Genomic DNA, 24,598 nt, shown 5'->3' with positions numbered 1-24,598 from the left:
TTTCCTCTCCCCTTCCCTCCCTGACTCCTCCCAGATCCTGCACACTCACCCAACTCCTTTCTTTCTCTCTTTACAAAACAAAAACTCAAGAAACTCACACTAAATACATAAGTAAAACCCACAAAAACACAGAATCCAAAATATATAAACAGACCAGTACAACAAAAAAATGCCTAAACAAAGCAAAATGAGATTAAAAAGTCTACAAAAATACCATCCATTTTATGTTGGCCAATTATTCCTGGGTCTACTCTGAAGTCTGATTAATAAACGCAGTGAAACTCCATTGGAGAAAACTAATTTTTCCTTTGCAGATAGCTTCTCGGTTAGGCATGGGACTCCGTGTCTACTTCCCCATCTGGCTTGAACCTGTGCAGGCCCTGTATGTGCTGCCACAGTCACTGAATTCATATGTGCATCAGTTCTGTTGTACCTGGAGGACATTGTTTTCCTTGGAGTCACCCAAGGAAATCCTCTGGCTCTTACAATTTTCTGCTTCCTCTTCCACATAAATCTCTGAGCTAAGGGGAAGGGTTTGATGAAGGCATCCCATTTAGGACTGATCACTTCAAAGTCTGATTCTCTGCACATTGTCCAATTGTCAGTTTCTGTGTTAACTCCCATCTACTGCAAGAAGGTTCTCTGATGATGGCTAAACAAGGCACTATCATTAGGAATCATTTTATGGATATGTTTCTTTAGAAGAAAATAGTACTTGGTTTTTCCTCGTGCCCATAGCCTTTCTAGTCTCAGGTTCTTGGCCACCCTAGCAGTGCCAGGCGTTAAGCCCCATTTCATGGAGAGATCCTAAATCCAATCAGAGAGTGGTTGGTGACTCCTACAGCATTTATGCCACTGTTGCACCCGCATAATGTGATACTATTAAAAAACAGGTGGGAGTATACCATGGCAGTGGAAGGGTTGTTTGTCAAGTAGAAGGCTCTGGGTTTAATACCTAGGACTTTGAAAGGGAGGGTGTATGTATTCCTTTACTACCCATGTCCCCAGTTCCCCTTTCACTCCTTGTCTCAAGAGATGACAAGTTAGAAACTTCCCAGGTTAGACATCAGTGACAGGGATCTCTAGCTACTGACCTTTTTTCTTCTCTTCTACCTCTTATACTGAATCCTTAAGAACTTTCTGCTGATTGTTCCTTCTTAATAGAAATTACTCGTAGATTTGACTGTCATTTGTACAACATTTTTATCTCCCTACTTTAAGTCCTCATCACTTAAAACCATTGAGATAACTTGCTAATTTTTAATTGTTCTTTCTGTTTTGTCCATTATGATTAATATATAACCATCCTATTAATCTTGAAACGATTCCTATAATTATTTTCTTATATGCTTAATTATAATAATTATGTTATCTCTAGTCTTTTCTAATTCAAGTGCAGCACTCCAGGGACTAAGTACTCGAAGTTCCTGGAGGCTGTCACTTAGTCCACTTACCTTTGTTTTTTTGCTATTTTACTTCCCCAGAGCACCCTGCTGATACATGTGTATAGTGCTGTTCTCGAAACTTTTGTTTCTGTTTACAGCATTACCTATAAACAATCCATATCCCTTTCCACCAGGAAAAGTTTTATCTTTTGATTTAGCTTAAGGAAACCCTGTGTTTGTTTGACCATCACTTAACAGCTGTGTGAACATGTTAATTAAGCTCTGTATATTAGTTTCTTTTTCCCGTAAAAATTAGGATAATTAGCACACACATTCCCACCCTCCTAGATTTCTTATGAGGATGGAGTTAACTTATTTATACAGGATTCTTAGTTTGGGTATAGATGCTTAATAAATATTTATCCTTAAATAAAAAATGTAGTTTAAGGGGATTGTGTTGTAACTCAGTGGTAGAGTGCTTGCTTAGCATGTGCAAGGCCCTGTCTAATCCTCAGCATCACAACACACACATGAAAAATCATTTCAGCTAAGTTATTCATCTAATATTCATACTAATTTGCTAGTTTAGCTCCTCATTGTCCATACACACAGGTGTATGTGTATGTACCTCTGTGTATAAAGTGATTAGACTGTTTCTACCATCTGATCCCATCCTTAACTGAAGCAGTGTAAGATGGACGGTGAGCTGCAGAATCAGAAAAACCGTGAGGTATGGAAGTGTATGACTATTAAAGTCCCATAGTTTCACTTAAGCAAGTTTATATACTTATTAGTAAGATCTAGAAATAAATTAGGTCCCTAGGTAGGCTTCTTGTTTGCTGTTAGCTGTGTTAGGCTGACTTTTTTTTTTTTTTTTTTTTTTAATATACTGGTAATATATATAGGTAGCAACTGACAAATGTATCTTTCTCTGTCCCTCAGGTAAATAGCCACAGAAGACTACCAAACAAGATAAATCATTGTCTCCAAGTAAAAGAAAACCAAGATCCATGAGTGGGCATCGGTCAACAAGGAAACGATGTGGAGAATCTCACCCAGAGTCCCCTGTGGGCTTTGGGCATATGAGTACTACAGGGTGTATATTAAATAAATTGTTTCAGTTACCAACACCACCACTGTCAAGACACCAATTAAAACGACTAGAAGAACACAGGTATCAGAGTGCTGGACGGTCCCTGCTTGAGCCTTTAATGCAAGGATACTGGGAATGGCTAGTTAGAAGAGTACCCTCATGGATTGCCCCAAATCTCATCACCATCATTGGACTATCGATAAATATCTGTACAACTATTTTGTTAGTCTTCTACTGCCCTACAGCTACAGAGCAGGTAAGAGTAATGCCTTCACAACAGTAACATTTGTTATAGTCCAGAAACATTGTAATTGGGATTCTTAGATCATTGTATATAAAGGCAAAATATTCTCATAGCTATTTGTTAACTATATTTATCCCATCACACTTTAATTAAGTCCTTCCTACTTTGTCTGCTACTGTCGCTTATCAGAAATTTGAAGAAAAGGGTATTTGAGATGGCATGACAAAAGTCTTTGCAAACGTGTTTTTCGCAGCCAGGTGTTGTATCAGATACCTGTGACCCACTAAGGAGGCTGAGACAGAAAGATCATGAGTTGGAAGCAAGTGTCACTTCATAGCAGGTTTAAGGCAAGCCTGACCTGGCCATTTGTTCCACTTATGTCTCTTTTTTTCTTTTAGCTCGTCTTTTATTATGCAAACATGGTTCATACAGAGTGTGTGAATATATTTCTAGTTTCTCTCTTTTTTTTTTTTTTTTTTTTTTTGGTTTTCCGAGGCAGGGTTTCTCTGTGTAGCTTTGCGCCTTTCCTGGATCTTGTTCTCTGTAGACCAGGCTGGCCTCGAACTCACAAAGATCCGCCTTTCTCTCCTGTTTTTAAAGACAGGATTTTGCTCTAAAACTCAGGCTGGCTTGAGACTCCATAACTTTCTATTCTGTGCTGAGATTTTAAGCACACACTACCATACCTAGATTATTTTCTCAAATACCTGGCTGTATCTCAGTCAGGATATTTACAGAGCGAAAACCAATACCATTATATAATGACATCACATGTCTTTTGAACTGTTTCATATGAGGTGCCTAGACTTCTAATTCCAAAGGTTTTAGGTCTAGATTATGAATCCTTAAAAGAAACAGCAAGTAGGTTGTTGATTGCAATGGAAGGATTCTAATAATCCTAAACCAGATGGAGAAAGAGGACCAGGGAGTAAGAGAAGGTTTAAGAGTGACTGAAACACTCATCGTTTGTTGAACACCACAGAATGTACTAGGTAACCATGGTTGCCTGTGATACTTTTCTTTCACAGTTTTCTTAAGTGATTTGGATTTACTTGAGTACAGAATAGGAAATCCTCTGATCACAGGGAAGTTTTCAGAATTATTGTGAGGAAGACTTGACGTGGAAAATGACTACAGCACTCCTTTTGTGTTTTGCATGGAGGGGTAATGTCCTTCAAAGCTGCACGATAGAAATACTTATTAGACTTAGCTAAAATATTAAAATAGGTCATGGCTATTCTGTGATAGGTCTATTATCTCTGAGATTGTCAGTAAGATACAAAAAGTCTCTAACACTTTATCTGTCTGAATCTGATTTGTAGCATTGTGAGAATTAATGCATTCAGTATGTCCAGCATACAGTGCTCATAGGATAAAACCTAAGTATTGTTTTGTTTGGCTAAAGAGATTAAGTATATAACTTTCTTCCTTACAACTCCTTGCCATTTCTGTTTTCTTCTATGATACATAATATGTAGACTAAATGTCCAAGTTCCTATTGAGATTTGTGTGTTTTATTCATATTTTAAAATCAAAGGTTCTATAATTTTAGCACCCAGAAAAGTTTCATTTTGTTGTTTTTGGGTCTTTTGCCAGTAGTGATGGTGAAGTTTTGTGTACACGTGTTAGGAATGTTCTATTCATTTTTATGCTCAAGATTTTTTAAAGCTTTTTTTTTTAATAATTCTTTTATTTTATTTTTTTTTAGATTATAACAAAATTACATCATTTCTCCCTTTTCTTCCCTCCAGACCCTCTGCGTATATGTAGATATCAGTCTTTCTAGTAGAAATAAAGTTCATTTGAATGACTTTAGCAGGATTTGTTTTTGTTGGGAAAAGGAAACTCCTGGTAGATGGGCAAAGAAAATAAGTTAATCTTTTTCAAATTCTCCAGGTAGATATGGCAACCTCTTTTATAAATGGAATACCAAAATATCACCTTGACCTGTTTGTTACTAAAATATTTAAATCTTATCAGCTTAGTAGCTTAGATTTTGTTTCTTTTGTTGTTGGGTTTAGGTTTTGTTGTTGTTTGTTTTTTGAGACAGAATCTTTATAACTATGATTACAAGCATGTACTACCATACTTACTAGGCTTTTGTTGCTGTTTTTTAGTTTCACATTTTTGGGCTAGAGAGGTTGCTCAGTGGTTAAGACACATTATTCTTTCATAATTAGGCTGTTAGCACCCAAATCTGGCAGCATAAAAAATACCTGAAACTCCATCTCCAGGGGGTACAACATTGTGTTTTTAAAAGTGTTTTTTGTTTTTTGAGCTAGCACCTCACTTTGTTTCACCCCACTGTGTAGACCAGGTTGGCCTTGAGCACTCTCAGTCCCCTTGCCCATGCCTCGCAAGTGCTGGGATTACAGATTCGTGCCACCATGCCCAGCTCATGCTTAGGGTTTTGTACCAGAAGCCAATGCTGTGTTATTTTTACAGCTTTATGTATATAGTATGCTTAAGTTACTGTTGCCATGCAAGACAGATAAAGGAAGTTAGTATTACCTGTTTTATACACATGAAAATTAAAATTGAGCTGTCCTGTTACTAGTGAGTTTTATTGAGTTGCCAGCATTGCTATAAGAGCAGGAAGAGGAGGAGGAATAAATAATAACCAGATTTCTGATTTGTAGAGTATGGTGGTGCTTGTAATCCCAGCCTTGGAGAGGTTAAGGCAGGGGCTTCTCCATTTCCAGTCCATCCTTGGCTGTGGAGTGAGAACATTTTTCAGTTTCAATAACAAGACTTTTGTTGAATTTAAATACTTTTTTTTTGTCATATGACCATGAGGTTTTTCTTTTACTCATTCATTTTTGTTGCTGTTTTGTGCTTTTGATTTAACTCATTAAAATAACTTGTTCACTTTTTAGCATAGAAAAATGAAAAGAAAACTAAAATACCGCATTCACAATATCTCTGCACAGTTAATTTCTATTGCTATTCAAAAGAGAAGAGAAAGTAGCATATAAAGAAATCTAAAGAAAAAAGATGCAAAGGAAAAGTGAAAATCTTACCCTTGCTGTGCCAGTCACTTTTCTCAGTGCTGTGACAAAGTGCCTGGCAAAGGCCGCTGAAGGACTGACTTTGGCACATAGTCTGAGGGAGAAGTCTGATGTCTCGCAGATGGTGGTGGGACAGGAACGTGAGGCAGCCGGTCACATGTATCCGCAGCCAGGAAGCAGAGAGACATGAATGCTGTTTGTTGCCCAGCTACCTTCCTTCATTTTCTTCTTAGTCTGGGGTCCCAGTGCATGGGGAACTGCCACCCATATCCGGGGTGGATCTGGTCTGCTCTCCTCAGTTAACCATTTTGGAAACAGTCTCATAGATACACCCAAGGATGAGTTTCCAGAATGATTCTAAATCCAGTTATTTGACAGTGATGATTAACTCTCACACCTACCTTTCCTTACTGTCCTTGCATTTCGACCCCATTTTGCAAATCGCCTTCCTAACCTACATATCTCAGTTAATGATACTTGACTGATACATGTGTTTCTTTCTTCACCTGGCTTTCAGCTTACTTGAGACCGCACCTGGAATAGGAGGCTTTCTTTAAAAATAAAAATACCCGAGAGCTGTAAAATAATGAAAATGAGAAAAAAGTAATTAAATATTAGATATTTTCATATATTTACAGAAAGAACGTAAAAGATAAAACCAGGAAAACTAATCTGTCCTTTTTTTATTTAATTGTTATTTTGCTGTTTCCTGACATTGTGTTCATAGTAATAGTTGAAGTCATCTCTGTTTTCATAGTAACACTCTAGCTCATTATAATCCTATGTAGGCCGCAAAAAGTCCCTCTGTTTTTAGTTCTCCAAAGCCGAGCTATTCAGTAGCATTTCTGTGGTGGTGGCAGTGTTCTTTGTGTGGCTAGGATGGTAGTAAGCCATTTGACTATTGAGAATTTTAAAGTATAGCTAAAGAGCTGAATTTTTTTACCTAATTATAATTAATTTAAACCGAATTATTTACACATGGCTAATGGCTACTGTGTTGGGACAATAGGACTTAGAGAATGCTGAGTCTTTCATCTTTCAGGAAGAAGGAACAATAGACCTGAGTCCAAAAGAGTAGCCACAAAGAGTTCCTTTGCCGGTTCAATGTGTTTACATAACCATATATTGCCTTTAGGGTTTGTACCTCTGGTTTCAGAGAGGTAAGTACTATGTGATCCTTTTAATAGCCTCAGTGTTCTAAGGTATGTTCCAAAAGTATGGAGCACCAAGGAAAAGTTTAAAAGAAGATCATTATTGTTTAATAACTAAGTTGTAAACAGATCTTTAGCAGAAGAAACCCTTTCCAGTATAGAATATACTGAATATTTTACAACTCTTGAATATTAATGCAGTGTAACTTGACAACTACTATCTATAAAAATACTGTGATAATAATAATAATTTTTTCATGGCCTAGACACGGGAAAATGCACATTTAAATCACTATCATTTTCTAAAAAAGACAAAGTAGTCTTTAAAAATATGACTATAAATATATGAAAAATAATGTTCAAGGCCTCTGTAAGCCAGAGCATCTTTGCCATAGTGTTGTTCTATGAATCTTTATAAAAGCATGTTAAAAACAAAATGCTTGGTAAAGAAAATGTGAAAAATATTTGTATTGTTGACCATTTTCGAACCTTTTCAGTATGCATTCACCACATTGGGAGCAAGAAGTCCTGCATTGAGAAGTGAAAAATGTGTTTAGTACTGTTGGACCTAGTATTTCCTTGATGAAGTGAGGGGATATTGTACTAGTTCTGTTGTGTGTTGTGGCTTGTTTAGGCAGCATTTCCAGGTATGGTGACACACTCTTGTAATCCTAGATTTTGCAAGAGAAGTAGCAGAAGGAATTCTAGACTGGCCTCAGCTACCTGGAGATTTGAATCCAGCAACCTGAACTGTCAGACCCTTCCTCATAAAATAAGAAAAATTTTGGTCAGGCATGGTACTACAGGCCTGTAATACCAGAATTTAGAAGGCAGAACCAGAAGGAATTCAAGGCCACACTTGGCTACACAGAGAATTTGGGAATAGACTGGGCTACATTATTCCCTATTTCAGAACAACAAAAATGAAAACAGGTTCTCAAGAAGCCCAGGCTGGCCATCACCTAACCGTCTAGCCAAGGTTAACCTTGAACGCATGATCCTCCTGCTTTTACCTCCCAAATGCTACAGTCATAGGCAGGTTACTATGCAAGGCTAGTATATTGATTAAATAACAGGAAGAATTTAGTGAAGACAATATAGTCCCTCCTGAGAGTTCTGTAGAATTCCTGCAAAGTACAGTTATCCTTTGGGAATTGTAAAGGATGGATTTCACACAGAAATCAGTCTACAGTTGCTTAAGTACCTTCCCTAACTAACATTGTGTAGAGTGCACATATAATCTACACACACGCTTTCATATTCTGTAAACAATCTCTAGACTACCTATGTGTAGTATTACTTAAGAAAATATGACAAATGGATATAGATGCAGATTTTTATGTTTTAGAACTTTGGCTGGTTGAATCCCTTGCTTACAGGACCCAGAGACATAGGAGATGTATTGTAGTTAACGGAGACCTTCTTGAGCACTCTTAAAAAACAGGGAATTTAATTCTAACAATCCCCGTTACTTCAAGCTTCAATAAGTTCTTTATTATTTAATGCTTGCATCATCTCCCACAGCTTTCAACCAGGAGTACTTCTCTAGGAAATGAAGAGAAATTGGGCTGGCAAGATGGGCTTAATGGGTAAAAGCAGTTGCTTCAGCCTGAAGACCTGAGTTCAATTCCTAAACTCCCATGGTGGAAAGAAAGAACCTCTGACCTCTATGTGTCACATACACACTCACTCAGTAAATGTGATTGAAATGAAGATTTATTATCTGCTGTTAAAGAAACATGTTAACCAAGCCTAGGTAATGAAGTATCTGAGTGTTGTTGCTTTTCTGTTTCTATTGATTTCATAGGCACCTCTCTGGGCATACATTGCTTGTGCGTGTGGCCTTTTCATCTACCAGTCTTTGGATGCTATAGATGGGAAACAGGCAAGAAGAACCAATAGTAGCTCTCCTTTGGGAGAACTTTTTGATCATGGCTGTGACTCTCTATCAACAGGTATTGTTGCTTTTTAATGCTGACAAGTATTAACTGATGGAAACAGTGTGATAAGTATTGGAATAAATTTAGTTAGTTCCCAAACAGATGATTTTATTATTAAGTTTTAGTGGTTTTTTTGAGACTTGGGGGTTTTGTTTAATGCTTGTTCATTGTTGGTGTTATTGGAATATTTAGAACCTAAACTTACTTGTTTTTATTTTTAACTCTTAAGTATTGATTTTGGCGGGTTTTTTGGTTTTTGTTTTTTTCCCTAGTGCTTGGGGTTCAAACCTAGGGTCTTACATATGCTAGGCTAGGAAGGCCCTCTACCACCATTTCCAGCTGAGGACCTTTTCTTTTGAAAATATTAGAGTATAATTATCATTTTCACATATCTCATGGTTTTGGATAAAAGTAAAATAGTGGGTGACTGGTAGTCCATGACCTTGTAATTAAATGATATAATAAGAGCTGGAATCAAAAGACTGATATGATCAAGTCTAAAGATATAATATATAGCATGATTATTACAATTAATAATATTGTGTTGTATATTGATAATTTACTAGTAGATTTTAGGTGTTTCCAACACAAAGGTAATGACTAGATTCATTTTCTTAATTTTAATAACCCTTTCACAATGTGTACACATATCAAAACACACTGTTATACAATATTTTTAAAGGGCTAGAAGGAAAAGTGCTGGCAGTGGGTTGGGTTAGCATAGTTGAAGTATAGGTGATATGTCTGTAGTCTGTATTTATAGTCTGTTGCAAGTTTTTTAAATAATACTTGAGTGCGTTTTTAGGAGAAAAAATTTAGAAATGAAATTGAGGTGGGCATTGTGGTATACACCTAACAGTCTCATCACCTGAGAGGAAGAGCAGGAAGAGTGTAATATAAGGTCGGCATGAACTGTGGAGCAAGCTTTAGGCTAGCCTGGACTACATAACAAGATCCCCTTTCAAAATCACAAACAAAAAAGTGATATTAATCTCTAGCTAGTCTTCCTAACAGGGGTATTTCCCTCGTTATTTTAATTCTTCAGTATTTCCATCATTTGGCACGGCGTTTAAAATACTTTTTTTGAAGTCTTGATAGTCTTACATTGAGTCTAGATTTGTGTATCAAAATCATTACTTCTGTGTGTCCTGATGGTAGCCCACTTTTTAAGGAAGAAGAGCAGCTAAATAAGTCAGATTAAGGAAAACTCAAACTTTCCACTGAATGAAAACTGGTTGGGTAACTTGAAAGAGTATTAGAATTTAATGAAACTATGGAATGCCATAAGTTTTATATTTGTAATTTGAAATGTCATTTTACATTGTAGTTTGAGTTTCAGACATACAGAAAATCTTTTTCCAAAACATGACACATAATGATAGCTGCTAAATAAGAAAAGACAGTTTTCTAATCCCTCTGATGGTTGTTGAAGCTCTCTGGATTGGTTGGTTGTTTTTGACTCTGTGCTTAAAGAGTTTATGCTTTTCTGTGGGGTTTGTATGTGTTGTTTTTAAAATTGAGATGTGTATATATGTGAGAGACTCACTACAGCTCCCTTCAGAGGCCAGAAGAGGGTGTCAGACCCCTCCAGCTAGGTTGTGAATCACCCAAAATGAGCGTTATAAACAAATTCAGGTCCTCTGCAAGAGCAGTGTGTGCTCTTGACCACTGAGCTCTCTCTCCAGTTCCTGATTTTTATTGTTTTGAGACAGTATATTCCTTGTCGCTGAGGCCAGCTTTGAACTCTGTCCTCCTGTCTTAGCTTCCCTAGTGCTGAGATAGGATTGTGCTTGGTAGCACATCCAGCACCTTGAAATGTTGTACTACTCATTTAATACTACAGTAACTAAACATGGGGAATTCTTGAAATCATGCTGAAGTATTCTAGTTTCTTTGAGAACTTTACTTCAGCTGAGTGATTTAGTTAAAAAAGAAAAAAAAAAAGACATTGAAATTATGGTGTAAAAGATGTAAATGAAAGTAGATTATTTCACCTAAGATGATTTTCAGCTCAGTTGATGTTAATGATGCCATTCAGTTTTCATTTTTCTTCTGCAGTGTTTGTGGTTCTTGGAACTTGTATTGCAGTGCAACTTGGGACAAATCCTGACTGGATGTTTTTTTGCTGTTTTGCTGGGACATTCATGTTCTATTGTGCACATTGGCAAACATACGTTTCTGGAACATTGAGATTTGGAATGTAAGTAATACTTAATGGTAATTTTGTCCTTGCTTTCAAATATGGAGAATGTTGCTTATAGATATTAAGTATCAAGAATTAATCAAGTCAGCTATTTAAAACCGTTTTCTCTTTGTCATATGTCTGTCTGTATTCCTTTGGGAAAGAAGTGCCAGAATCATCCAGTCAGCCTTTTTAAAGTAGAATGAAAAGCAGTAGCTCTGCATTCAACATCACGGCTCTTTCCCAATTCACTTTTTTTTTTTCCTTCTGTTTTTTCCGCTGAATTCCATGTTTTATTTTGACATATAAAAATTGTTTTCAAGAGTTTCAGAACTGGAGAGCTGACGCAGTGGTTAAAGCATGCACTGCTCTTCTAGATGACCTGTGTTCAGTTCTTGCCATCCATGTTAGGTGGCCAAACCACCTTGACTCCAGCTCCATCTGATCTGACACCCTCTTCCGGAAAATATCCACACATCGTCACATGACTAAAAATAAAAAGGTTTTGAAGAAAAAGATGAGTTTTTGAGAGCAAACAACAGGTTTTTTTTTTTTTAGTGTCATAGTTTAATTAGATTTCAGTATTTTATACTGTTTTTACTTACAAATGTACAAAAATAATGTATTTGTTAGCACACTATTTAGGTTTCTATTTTATTTTATTTTTATTTATTTATTTATTATTGCTGCTAACAAAATGTCTGAGAATTTAAAAAATGGAATAGATGAATGTCTTGTGATCTGAATGAAGAATGCCCACCTGTTGATCAGTACTTTTTCATAATGATTAATGAGTAAACTAGTCTTGGGATGTGGTTAAGGGTGGCGTTCACCATCTAGGTTTTTGTGTTTTGTTGTTGTTAGATTTATTTATTTTATTTGATCTGTGTGGATGTTTTGCCCGCATATATATCTGTGTGCCACATGCATTCAGATCCCTTGGAACTGTAGTTACAGATGGTTGTAAGATACCTTGTGGGTGCTAGGAATCCATCCCAAGTCCTCTGGAAGACTAGTCAGTGTTTTTAACCACCGAGCTATCTCTCCAGCCCCCACCATCTGGTTTTTAATTGATTAATTATAAATCTTGTTTATTATTTCTTTTTGGTTTGGGATAAATAAAAAATGTTTGAGAAAAAGCTGTATTCATGAATACAAAATAAAAGTAGTCTGATGACTACAAAACATTTTAACCTAGTCCCTGAATCCCTAATGGTTTGTTTTATTTATTTACTTGCTTACTTATTTAGATCCCCAGTAGGATTAGTTTTAAAAAACATCAAAAAGGCTAGACTACTTACAATTTCAGTTGCTCACCACACACTCAGTTCATGCGATTTTTGCTAAATTTTTAAAAATAGAACTTAGGGGCCATGGAGACCATTAAAAATGACTAAACAGATTAAGGCACAAACTCACAATAAGAGCAAATTCTTAAACAACTTTCAAGTAGAACGTAGTAAAATAAATGGTTACTAATCATTTTGGTGCTAATTTTTTAGAAGAAATTTCTTTAAGTAATTTTGAAACAGATTTTGGAGACTATGTTCAAGGTCTATCTGAAGATGGCATGAATGTCAATGTGAAAATTTTTATATGCATTTATCAATTACTTATGAAATGATCTGTACTTAGAAAATATTGACAAATTCTAATTTAAGAAAGCAGTAGTTGAATGTGTACAGTTGCTTTGTTTTCAGAGTCTTTGTCTTATAATATTTCATAGACTTTTACTGCTTTAGGTAAAACCACAAAATGTTTTTAAAAATTCCAAGATCATTTGACTTTTTTTCTTAATTCAGTTGTAAGTTTTAGTGATACTGGTGTTATCTTTCATATCATTAATGTTTTTGTTGCTAATTGTTTCAGGATTTTGGTGGTCTTTGGATTTGGGGGGAGGAGTAATTTGTGTGCTGAATCTTAGTTGGATTTAACTTTAACCTTATTTACCAACCAGTCCCTTTCAGTTTTCTCTTTCCCTTTCAAGTAATGCAGCACTAGTCCTATAGTGTGGGAATGGAACAGAGAGTGAGAGAGAGAATTATGAAAGTGGTAAAAAAAAAAAAAAAAAGTATGTAGGCAGTAGTCTTAGGAAGAGTTTGCTATCATGGCTTTATATCTTGCAGTCTTAGAATTTCCTGTGATAAAGTACGTATTTGGGAAACTCTTATGCAGTCCCATGTGGTTGGATCATAAGGTGACTGTAAGGGAGTAGCAGAGATAAGACTGGCAAAGATTCAGAAATTCTTTTCTGCCTTTTCTGCTTTGCCAAGAAATGTGACTTTTATCTGTATCTGCAGGGAACTTTTGCAAAACCTAAAGCTGGGAAATGACAAAAGTACCTTTAGAAAGGTCAGTCTGGCAGTGTGATGGGAGAGTAAACTAAGGTCAACTGTGACAAAAGCAAAAAGACCCTAAGAGACCCCTAGTAAGATCAGCACCATTAATATGAGGTGCTGTAAAGCCAACACTAACACAATCAATATTCTTTTTTTTTTTTTTTTTTTTTTTGAAACAGGGTTTCTCTGTGTAGCCTGGCTGTCCTGGAACTCACTCTGTAGACCAGGCTGGCCTAGAACGGTGTGTGCTACCACCACCTGGCAGCAATGTTCTTGTAGGGAAAGGGGTAGGTTGGAGAAAGACTTCAGAGGTAGACACTGTAGGATATAGTCTGTCACTATGTATAGGGAATGAATAAAAAGGCAGATACTACATACAGTGACTTCCCCACAGTTTTGTTTTGGAGGGTGTATGGAAAGTGGAGAGAGACACATACAAATTCTACCCAGAAAATGCATGCAAGGGATGCTGTACATCTGAATAGAATAAGAATGACAGAAAACTTAGGGAGAGGACTTTGAAAGGCTATGAAAATAAATAATCAAAGTGGGAGGATTCTTGTTAGAATGAACAGTCAGGAGATAGATGAATTTCAAGAAAGAATGAAGCTCAGTGCTGCCAGGACTCAAAATGAGGACAGAAAAGTAAATGCTGAGTTTGGCAACATGAGCTATCCATAGTAGTTTCTGTGCAATGGTCGAGTAGGGGTAGATTGTAGGGGATAAGCAAGTTAACTTCTAGTTACACTCTCCATGTTATTTATGAAATGCATGACTAATAGAAAGGAGAGAGGACAAAGGACACATACATACCAAATTAAGCTTGCAGAAGAAATCACTAGAAAATAGATTGGAATTACTGAGAAGTAGAGAAAATAAGAATGATTTGTAGAGCAAGATAGCTCGAGATACAAGACTGTAAGTATTCTAGGATAGACATATCGCTGAGTAGTAGAAAGTTTGCCTAGAATACTTGAAGTCTTGAGTTCACTTCCCTAATACTGCCCAAAATTAATTTAGTAAATACCTGGTAGTATTGAGGCCAATGTAGATATAATGCCTAAATTAAATAAATGTCATAAGGGAAATTATACAATGACATTGAAGTAATACTGAATTTCCTTTATAAAGTAAAAATGAGTTTTAGCATTCATGGAAAAATGCCATTAATACTTTACATATAAGGAGCTTCTCATCAAAGAAACAATACATTAGAGGATATAGAATACATAAAGCCCCCCAAAGTACTGTTGGCATTCACACGTTTCTCTCATGACCATATATAATAATTGTAGGTTAGATTAAATTCAGTCAATTTTGCATACATGAAAGATAATTTCTTTTTGCATAACAAAGGGCAAGGTTAGTTCTCAGCTGTGGTTTAAGTAAAATTTTTAGATATAGCTTCTTTTTACTTTTTCTTGGGGAAAATGAAAGTAGTCTCAACATGAGAAATACTATTTTTGAATACTTTTGAGTTGTTTCAGTGTCATTTATACATGGGTGAAAGGGAGCCTGAACATTTGCTCTTTTACATGTAATAAATTTAGATGTTTATGCTTTCAGTAACCTTATAAAATAAAATATTTGCCAAATAAGTTTGGGGAGATGGACATGATGGTGCATGCCAGGACTTGAGTAACTGAGGGAAGAAGATTGGAAGCTCAGAGCCAGCCTGGGTTACATACAGGGAATCTGTCTTTAAAAATTAAGCAAAAAATAAAAAGATATTTTTGTTCTTCTTAGTCTCTTTCATGTTAATGTTTTTAGTTCCAGTTTTTAGTTCATAGTGTCTTGAAAAAATATAAGCGAAAAATCTTAGTTCGTCAGGGATAGAGAGATGGCTTGATGGTTAAAAGTGTGTGCTGCTCTTTCAGAGGACCAGGTTTTGGTTCCCAGCACTCCTGCCTGGCAGCTTGCCACCAACCACCTGTTATTTCATCTCTATGGGGTCTGACACCTTCTTCTGGCCTCTGAATATAAGAAGTCATTTTTAAAGGACTTTAATTCATCTGTGACTAAATACTTTCCGTTTAAAATCTAGCATTGTAAGGAAATAACATGCTTTGGACACATATTTCTGAATTTTATGAGCTACATCTTTCAGTACTTTGCCATGGTCACAGCTAAAATTTGCCTTCCACAGAAAATGGTGGTGACTCTAACATCTAGACAGACCCTTGTCTCACAGTCCTCTTAGACTGAGCTGGTGCTATTCACTCACACTCATTCAAGCTTAGCTTAGCCTTTACATTGTTACTGCCCTTGATGTGAAGGATTGGTGAAAAAGATGAAGTCAGAGAACTCAATAGGAAAGCTAGGCTGGTGAGAGAAGAAATGTGTTGAGTTGACATAGAAGAACAGAAATACTAAGTCCCTGCAAATGACATGGGGTTAGGTGGTGCCAGATGCTACAGAAGTACTAGAAGTGAATAGAATGCTTTCTGTATCCTAAGACAAAGAAGCATTGTGTGCTGTGAAATATCTTGTATTCCTTTCCCATGTATCACAGCAATTGTATTTTAAAAGAGAAGTATTATGAATTGAAGCTCATTTGTAATCATTTTTAAATGGGTATAGTTTAGATTACATGAAAGTTCTTATTTCTGCTCTTAATTTTTTTTTTTTTTTTTTTTTTTTTTTTTGGTTTTTCGAGACAGGGTTTCTCTGTGTAGCTTTGCGCCTTTCCTGGAGCTCACTTGGTAGCCCAGGCTGGCCTCGAACTCACAGAGATCCGCCTGGCTCTGCCTCCCGAGTGCTGGGATTAAAGGCGTGCGCCACCACTGCCCGGCCTGCTCTTAATTCTTAAACCCTCTATATCTAGGTGTTTTTAGATTGATACCCTACAGATGTGTGTATAGAATTAAATTTATATATTTATTGAGATAGACTCTTCCCATATGGCCCTGGCTACACTGGCTAGCCTGGAAGTCACTATGTAGACCAGGCTGGACTCAAAATCACAGAGATCTACCTGTTCTTCTTCCTGAGTACTGGGATTAAAGATGTGTGCTATCATGCCCAGAAAAATCATTTTTAGTGAAATATGCTTATAAATCATTTGAGCTACCTTATCTTTTAATAGAAACTATATGTATGCAAAACATTGGCCTTAAAAAATCCCCCATACTCTAAAGGGAGAACTCGTTGGGTTTTTTGTTTGTTTGTTTGTTTGTTTGTTTGTTTGTTTGAAATAGGATATCACTCTAGCCCAGGTTGTCCTAGAATTCACTATGAACAGGCAGGCCTCAAGCTCATGGCCATCCTTTTGCCTCTGCCTCGCAAGTGCTAGAATTACAGGAGTGCAGCACCATACTTGGCAGAACATTTGCTGAATTATTGTTTGAGGACAGAGAAATAAATAAACAAAAGAGGCAGGGTTATAATTTAAACTCAGGCCATCTCTTGGTTTTCTTTCTGTTGCTGTGATAAAGGCCATAACTAAAAGCAACTTGTGGAGGAAAGGGCTTATTTCATCTTATGACTCAGTCCATCATGAAGGCAAGGTCAGGCAGGAACCTGGAGGCAGGAACTGAAGCAGAGGCAATAGGAGAGTGCCACTTATTGACTTGCTTTCCATGGCTTGTTCAGCCTGCTTTCTTATACAGTTCAGGACTACCTCTCCAGGGGTAGTACTGTCCTTTATAGGCTGGGCCCTCCTGCATCAGTCCTTAATCAAGAAAATGCTGCACAGACTTGTCTACTGACCATTCTGATAGAGGCATTTTCTCAATTGAGGTTCCTTCCCTCTTCTCAGATGAATCTAACTTGTGTCAAGTTGATATAAAACTAACCAACACAGGCCAGCATATTTTGACTCAAGTGCTCCTGAGAGTTTTTTGTTTGTTTTTGTTTTGTTTGTTTGTTTGTTTTTGTTTTTTTGGTGGTTTTTTGTTTTGTTTTGTGTGTGCGTGTGTGTGTATGTGTGTGTGTTTGCTTGCTTATTTTGTTGGGTGCTAGGGATTGAACCCAGAGCTTTTTCATGCGAGGTAAGTGCTCTTGTCCTGATCTACATCATCAGCCCTAATGTGAGTTTAACATTAGGTGATTTCTGAGCTTCTCATTACTTACAAAGTCTTAGAGTGTACTAATTTTATGACATCATTTCTAGTGTACTTATAATTAGGTAGAATATTGGCTTCTGCGATATCTTTATTGCATTTTTCTATCTGTACTATTAAGATTTTATATTTGTTTTAACAAATGATACCATAAAAACTTATTTCTATTAAATAAATTTACACCTTTTACCCCCATAGTTAAATATATTCTACTTGTAGTCTGAAAAGTCTAGTTTATTTTCTTATTCAAGTACTAATTTCTAAAAATAATTTATTAAAGACTTATAATAAAAGATTGTTGTTGACACTGGGAATGTGGCTAAATGGTAGTATGCTTACCAGATGTGTGCATGACCCTAGGCTTGATATTCAACACTACTAAAAAAACATTTAAAAGTAAAAATAAATCTTTTTAAAGACTTATTTTTATAGTTGTATGTGTATGCAAGTGCCTATATGTATGTTTGTACACCACTTTCATGCAGTGCATGCAGAGGCCAGAAGAGGGTGTCAGATCCCTTGGCACTGGAGTTATAGAGAGTTGTGAGCAGCTGCCTTGTGAGTACTGGAAACTGAATCTAGGTCTATTGTAAGACCAGCCAATGCACTTAACCACTGAGCAACCTCTCTAGTTCTACATCTACTCTCTTAATGTTAATGTCTAATCCATTTTCTGTTGAAGAATCAGGAAGCTGTCAACTGAATACCTGTTAACAATCTCTATGTATGTGCTTAAGATTTTGTCATATGTCACTGATGTGAGAGATCTTCCTATTTGTGCCTGTGTAGCTGTGCATTGGTGATGATTTGCTTGTGACAGAATCTCACCTTAGACTTAGGCTGTTCTTCAGCTCATAGTTCTGCCTCAGCCTACAAATGCTGGAATTATAGGCATGCACCACCATGCCAGGCTCATTCATTTGGACCCTAGTGTTATAGATACTATTCTAAGACAAATATTTATATTAGTGTAAAAATAAAATTAAAGTTAGTGTTTTTTGATTATCAAGTAAAATTAAAAACTTATTTCTATCATCAGCATCCTCGGTTCTTAATTTAGATTAATTTTAGTTTTTATTTAAAGGGTAGTCTATATAACTCTTTTCTTTGATTAGTTATATTTCAAAACCTCTTTTATAATTGAACTGGATGTTACTTTAGAAATAGCTAATTTATTGTAGTTGAGAATTAGGATGTTAGTGTGGAATTTGGGAGAAAAGGAAGATTTAGAGGTTATCAGGCAATAGAACAAAATGGCCAATTTGGTTTGGTTTTTGAGACAGAGTAACCTCAAACTGGATAACCAAAGCTGGCCTTGAACTCCTGGGACTTCTGTCTATACCTGCCAAGTATTTCTCATATCCACCTTGCCTATTTCATTTTTTTTATCCATCCATAGAAAAAGAGAAGACTGTCTTCATTATATTATTTTCTTTCTTTTCATTTCCACTTGTACCTACCTATTTTTTCTTTAAATAGAAGAGGTAAGAAAATTATTATAAGATTATGATTTTTCAAAATGTTCATTGGGGCCACTAGAAAGAAAGATTATCTTCTGATCTTGCTGGGAAAAGACATGTTTTAAAAATTGGGTGCCAGTGTGGTAGGATATAATTCAGTTGGTATAGTGCTTGCCTAGCATGCACAAAAACTTGGATTCTGTCTGCAACCTCATGAACAGACCTGACAGGACATGGTTATAATCTGAGCATTCTAGAGGTGGAAGTAAGAAGAGCAGAAATTTAAGGTCTTCCTCAGGTGGAGATTTTGAGGCCAGCTGGGCTAGGAACCCTGATCCTTTTTTTTTTTTTTTTTTTTTTTTAATGTTTTTCATGGTGCCACAAGCCTAGAATTACAATAATGGGCAAGCAGAAGTAGGCGGAGCAAAGCCAGCCTGGGTTACATAGAAATTTCTAGGCTTGCCTGAGCTATATAGGCTCTAGTTTTAAAAGAAATAAATTCTAGGCAAAGGGACCAACGATGCAATAGTAGCTCCATGGTAGACTCCTTCTTAACATGCACAGGGTCTTTGGTTTGATCCCCAGTGCTGGGGATAATAAGTGATTCTGGGAAAAGATGAGTCACTTTCATATCACAAAATGTTATTTAAATTATTTTATATCTCATTAAATAATGTAGTAGATTCAAATCAAATGCATTTGTTGGGTATCTCTCTCAACTCAGAAATAAAAATGAAAGTATAAGAAGCTCTGCATTGTTTCCATTACTGGAGGGACCTGTGATTTAATGAAATTATTTAGCAAGTAACATTTGCCACTCTTTGGTAATTGACTATATTTTTAGTACTAATATTTCTAAATACCTACTTATAAGTCATTTTAATATGTTACATTTCAACTTTTTAACTACTAATGTGATTGAATAAGAAATATTTGTGAATGCACAAGGATAGCAGAATAACACATGAATTGTGTCATTTTTTCTGGGTGTCTGTATAAAGGTAATGCTTCCTCGAAGTCTAGTTTGTACTGCCTGTTTTAATAGGGCTCATTAGAAAAATATCTGAGTAAAGTTATTTTGAAATGTTTGTTTCCTTATGCATAGATTCGATGTTACAGAGTCCCAGATCATAATTATATTATGCCAGCTTCTCTCAGGAACCCTGGGGCCCTGGTTCTGGAACTTCACGGTAACTGCTAGAATATTCATGCAGTCTAATGAACAATGGCGTGAATTCAATAAAGACAGCACCTTTGTCATGCACAGTATAATTGAAGAAATGAAAATTCAAGTGTTTCTGGTGGTATTTTACAGAAAAATGTTACTAGAAAATAATTATTTTAAAATATAATAGGGCAATAAAAATCCACCATATATATGTATATGTGTATGTATATACACATATACATATATATATATAACAAAACTTTTCAAAAACAGTATCTCTGGTTTGATGTGGATGACAATTCTGTCTCCCATTTACCTGAAGTACTTAATATTGTTTGCAATCCATGTGATATTTTACAATACCTTTCCACCATTATTTTTATCTTTTTCTTTTATACACATGAAAGAAATATATATATATTGATTGATTGCTTATACACACATATTTGGAAACAAAGCAAGCAGAGTTTTGTTTTTCACATAAGTTGAGAAAACTCAGTATTAATATAGGAAACATTCTGCTTATTTTCTTAACTTCTTAGCATGTCTTTTAACTATTCTAGTTCTGTTTGGATTAACAATAATCTTGGTGTTAAGAAAAACAAAAGAGACAATAACTCCACAAATTTATGCTAGAAGCTATCTCATCTAGTCTCGTTTCTGTTCTTCTAACGGTTTCTTCTCTTGTGCTTTTGAAACTACCCTTAGCTCTCTTGTTACTCTCCCATCCTTTGAATGCCTTCCCTTCCACCTTTCTTTCCTCCAGTAGGTGTGTGTTTCCCTGATGAAGTGCTCACTGTTAATACATGGGTTTTCCCTCTAGTGTTAGAATTGTAATTTGACCTTGTGACTTTTAGGAACTGTTTCCCTAGTTCGGTAATCTTTAAACTATAATAGGAAAATTTATTTACAAGCAGGAGTAGAGCTTACATTCATCTTATTTTACTGTTTAAGAAATGTTGGGGGACATTTGTCCATATGAAAACTTGACAAATCATTCTGACTATGCAAGGCTGCATTACTTTTCTTTCACTTGAGCAGACTACTTTCTGAAAGGCACATCACAGCATTCTAAACCCAGTTACTCAGTGACAGTAAGGATAGTGTTGGAGACAAAACAGCCTTGGGGTGTGGCGATACCGAGAAGTACATTAGTAGGTTCCAGTAGCAAAACAAAAACCTTTTTCAGTTGAATTTACAGCCTTCTGCCCTTCTTCATTCTTCTCTCACCAAAGACCTGTAGCTTTATGCTCATGTAATTGTCTAGATACATTGTTTTTGCTAGCTCATTGTTCGTTATTACTGCTTAGAGCTAACCACATCTTTACCTGTATTATTGAAAGTAACAGTCAGAATATAGGCAGTATTATTTACTTCCATGTTGTTTGTTTATGAAAAATAAACATAACAGGCATTTTGGTTGAGGTTGTAACTCGGTGGTTGAGTGTTTGCCCAGCATACCAAAATCCATGACTTCGATCTGCAGCACCAACAAAAAGATTTAAAAAAAGAAAAAAGTACCCGAAATTTATGGAGCCCTTTGTGCTGTGCTAAAATATTTTTGGAAAATAATACATCTAAATATGATAAAAATAATTGTTTTCAAAATATACTGTTGACTCCAGATACACTGTTTTCACTTTTATTGGATACTAACTTATAGAGAGTTTCTTTTGCTCCTTGTATTGCTTTGTCTTATTTGATCATTCTTTCAATGATCAATGATTTTAATAACTGAAATTAAGCCATCAGTTATGTTAATTTATTTTTTCAAAGTTGGAGGAAAAAGCTTTAGAAAAAAATTGTTCCTGCTAACTTTTTCCTAAATGAATTTATTAGCCTTTAAATTATCCTCTGTTGTCTATTATATTCTAGTAATTTTTGGTAAAATTGTATTACAATACAGAAACATTACCCTGAAATGATAATAAAAAGTGAAAACTTAAGATAAATGGTTATCTCAACTGATTGATGGATTTTAAAAAATTGAGTTTTACAATTGCATAAGAACAACACTCCCCTTACTTGTGCTAGGTTCTACTTATCTTTTCTGTAACTTTGGAAAAGTCACTTAACACTTCTGAGGTTCCTCATATATAAAATGGTAATAGTGTTTCCACCTCTTAGGCTAGATGTACAGATGGGAAGTTTTTAAAGACACATAATGCACTAATGACACTATGCTTGGCATATAGTGAATCTTCTTTATCTTCATATTTTAAAGCCTGAGCGGCTACCACTACTACATAGATTTCCTCTAGAACTAACTATAGAGAAGAAAAGTAAGACAGCAATTCTTTATCTGCATACTGACTTGATGTTAAATGAGCGGAAAAGACCCTGGGTTCTTCTGTTTGAAAAGCTGCCACTTAAATCTGTACCTAGTTCCTCTGCTTCAGAGGACTTTGGCTATATTTGTCTCTACTTAAAGTTTCAGTGGGCTTTCTCTTTTAATTTTTCTCAGAAAATCTGAGGCTCCATACTCATGTAGTAGGTAATACTCTTTTATAATAGTTTAGCTTATTTAAAAAATAAACAGATTTGCCTGTTTTCTCTGTATTTAGTGTTTGAATTAAAAATACTTGGTGATATCATTGAGCTGTATAGTTAACACTATTTAGCTTGTCGTGCACCTTTGCCACTTACCAAGGATAGGAAGTCAGATATCTTGGCTGATCTTCATTACAGTCTCCTAACACTGCACCTTACCCATAGCATTTGACATTCATATCCATTTACAAATGAATCTGTAGTTAATAATAATCCTCATCATTGAATATGATTGCTGAGTCCTTCCAATTGATGATTTTAAGGAAAAAGCTTGTTTGTTGTTTTGTTTTGTTTTTAACATAAGCTCAGAAGTCAGAATACAAACTAGGGAAGTTTTTTGTTTTGTTTTTCTATTGTGAATTTATCCCTACTACATGTTCTATGTTAATCATGCTGTAGTAAGCCCAAGTTATAAAACAATTGTATTTACTATTTATGGTATAATAGAAATAGTTAACTTACAAATTAGTTAACTTAGCTGCAGGTGTTATCTTTCAAGTGCTTATGACACATGTAAAAGAAAAAAATAGATTATTTTCTCAGAGGGGAAAGCCATGTTAAGTTCTTGGAAAAGATGATGAGTATGATTATCAGCTCTCATGGATCCCTTTATTACAAATTGAATTAGAACTCAAACCAAGTGCATTTGTGCATTTACTATCTCTCTGAAAGATGAGAATAAAAATGAACCTTAGAAAATATTCAGAGGCTAAGGTGTAACTTAATGGTAGAGAACTTGTCTCCCTGTATTAGGCCCTGGATTTATCCCCAGCACTGTAGTTAGAGAAGTCAGGAACTTTCCTCAGAGTTAGCAAACTTACATAGCTTGGGGTTTTTACATTCTTACTACTTTTAAAGGCCATTTTCTACCTCTGATGCAATAACTGCCCTGATAGGAAATTTTCTGAGCTACCAACCTATAGTTGCAAAGTCAGAAAAAGGCCTGTGATTCCTTATCTAACTGAATCTGAAGTCCTCTTCTGGCCTCTGCACATACTTGTCCACAAACATGCACACATTACCCAATTATGCAGAGAGATAAATGAAAATAAAACATCTTTATAAACAAAAGAAAATGATTACAAACATCTGATGCTACCTATTCAAATATCTTTTCTAGACAGTGACCTTTCCTGCAGAATCAAAATACTAAAATGAGTCCCCTCCTATTAAGTGTCAGTGTAAGCTGAGCCCACACTGAGATTTCCTGGGAAGGTGACATAATAGACTGTCACGTAACTGGCTGTCTCCTAACACCATCATTAACTGTCGATTTATTACTAATCATTTCTGGTGCCTGCTTCCTTTAGTTCACAGACCTTTGGATTTGCACTGGATTGTTTTTAATTCTTCCAGGAGTAATGTTAGGCAGCTTAGACATTGTTCTAAATCCAGTAAGCAAAGAGAGAAAAATATACCTAACTACCTGCCAACTGGTAAGTTTTCCTTGGCCCTCCCACATACAGTGACAGTATCTGAATAGTTTGGAAAATCTTACAGAACTTTTCTTAGAAACCCTACTTTGAGACTATAAAGATCTTTCCTGTTTCCTTGTTTCTCTCAAATTCATCCATAGTTAAAAGATTAATTGTGTGAGGTTTCTCCATTCTAATTTTGTAATTCTATACTTCTGGCCCTTCCACTTCCAAAAGGCTACTTCATATATCCAGAAATGTTGTAAGATGTCTACCCTCCACCCAAGACAGAGTCGATCATCTTTGACACACCCACCTGCTTAGTCTCCTGAGTCTGCTACTGAGTGTAATTCCCCTTTTGGCATCACCACTCACCAGGTCAGCTCTAGAGTCTTTCTAGCTTACTTCAGTCCAGTTGTTTTTCCAGTAAATGTGTATATCAAAATGATTACATTACGGCTTGCAGCTAAATATGCATTTATTTAAAATCATTTATCCAGCAAATAAAGATCAGTAGTTTTTATTTTGAAGAGACTGGTTTCAAGCCAGATACTTCTGGGTGTTAGAGCTTACATATCCTCTAAGTTCATGCAGATTGCCTG

General features: G+C 35.8%; 1 protein-coding gene across 11 annotated transcripts in view; it reads left to right on the top strand.

Annotated features, from left to right (window-relative positions):
• The window catches only part of Cept1 (choline/ethanolamine phosphotransferase 1), a 42,065-nt gene that overhangs the window by 5,796 nt on the left and 11,671 nt on the right, over positions 1-24,598 (top strand). For 6 of the 11 annotated variants that reach the window (XM_076574783.1, XM_006994828.4, XM_076574779.1 and 3 more), the window contains 4 exons: positions 2,328-2,734; positions 8,689-8,836; positions 10,880-11,021; positions 19,969-20,053. In XM_076574783.1, the coding sequence (XP_076430898.1) occupies positions 2,396-2,734; positions 8,689-8,836; positions 10,880-11,021; positions 19,969-20,053 (714 nt within the window). In that variant the 5' untranslated portion in view covers positions 2,328-2,395. The remainder of the gene's footprint in view (positions 1-2,327; positions 2,735-8,688; positions 8,837-10,879; positions 11,022-19,968; positions 20,054-24,598) is intronic. The other 5 variants (XM_076574785.1, XM_006994824.4, XM_042279669.2 and 2 more) reach the window with 1 other exon arrangement.

This window comes from Peromyscus maniculatus, chromosome 6 (genome assembly GCF_049852395.1).
Source record: "Peromyscus maniculatus bairdii isolate BWxNUB_F1_BW_parent chromosome 6, HU_Pman_BW_mat_3.1, whole genome shotgun sequence".
Taxonomy (NCBI): Eukaryota; Metazoa; Chordata; class Mammalia; order Rodentia; family Cricetidae; genus Peromyscus; species Peromyscus maniculatus.
This window is presented reverse-complemented; position numbering and strand designations above follow the sequence as displayed.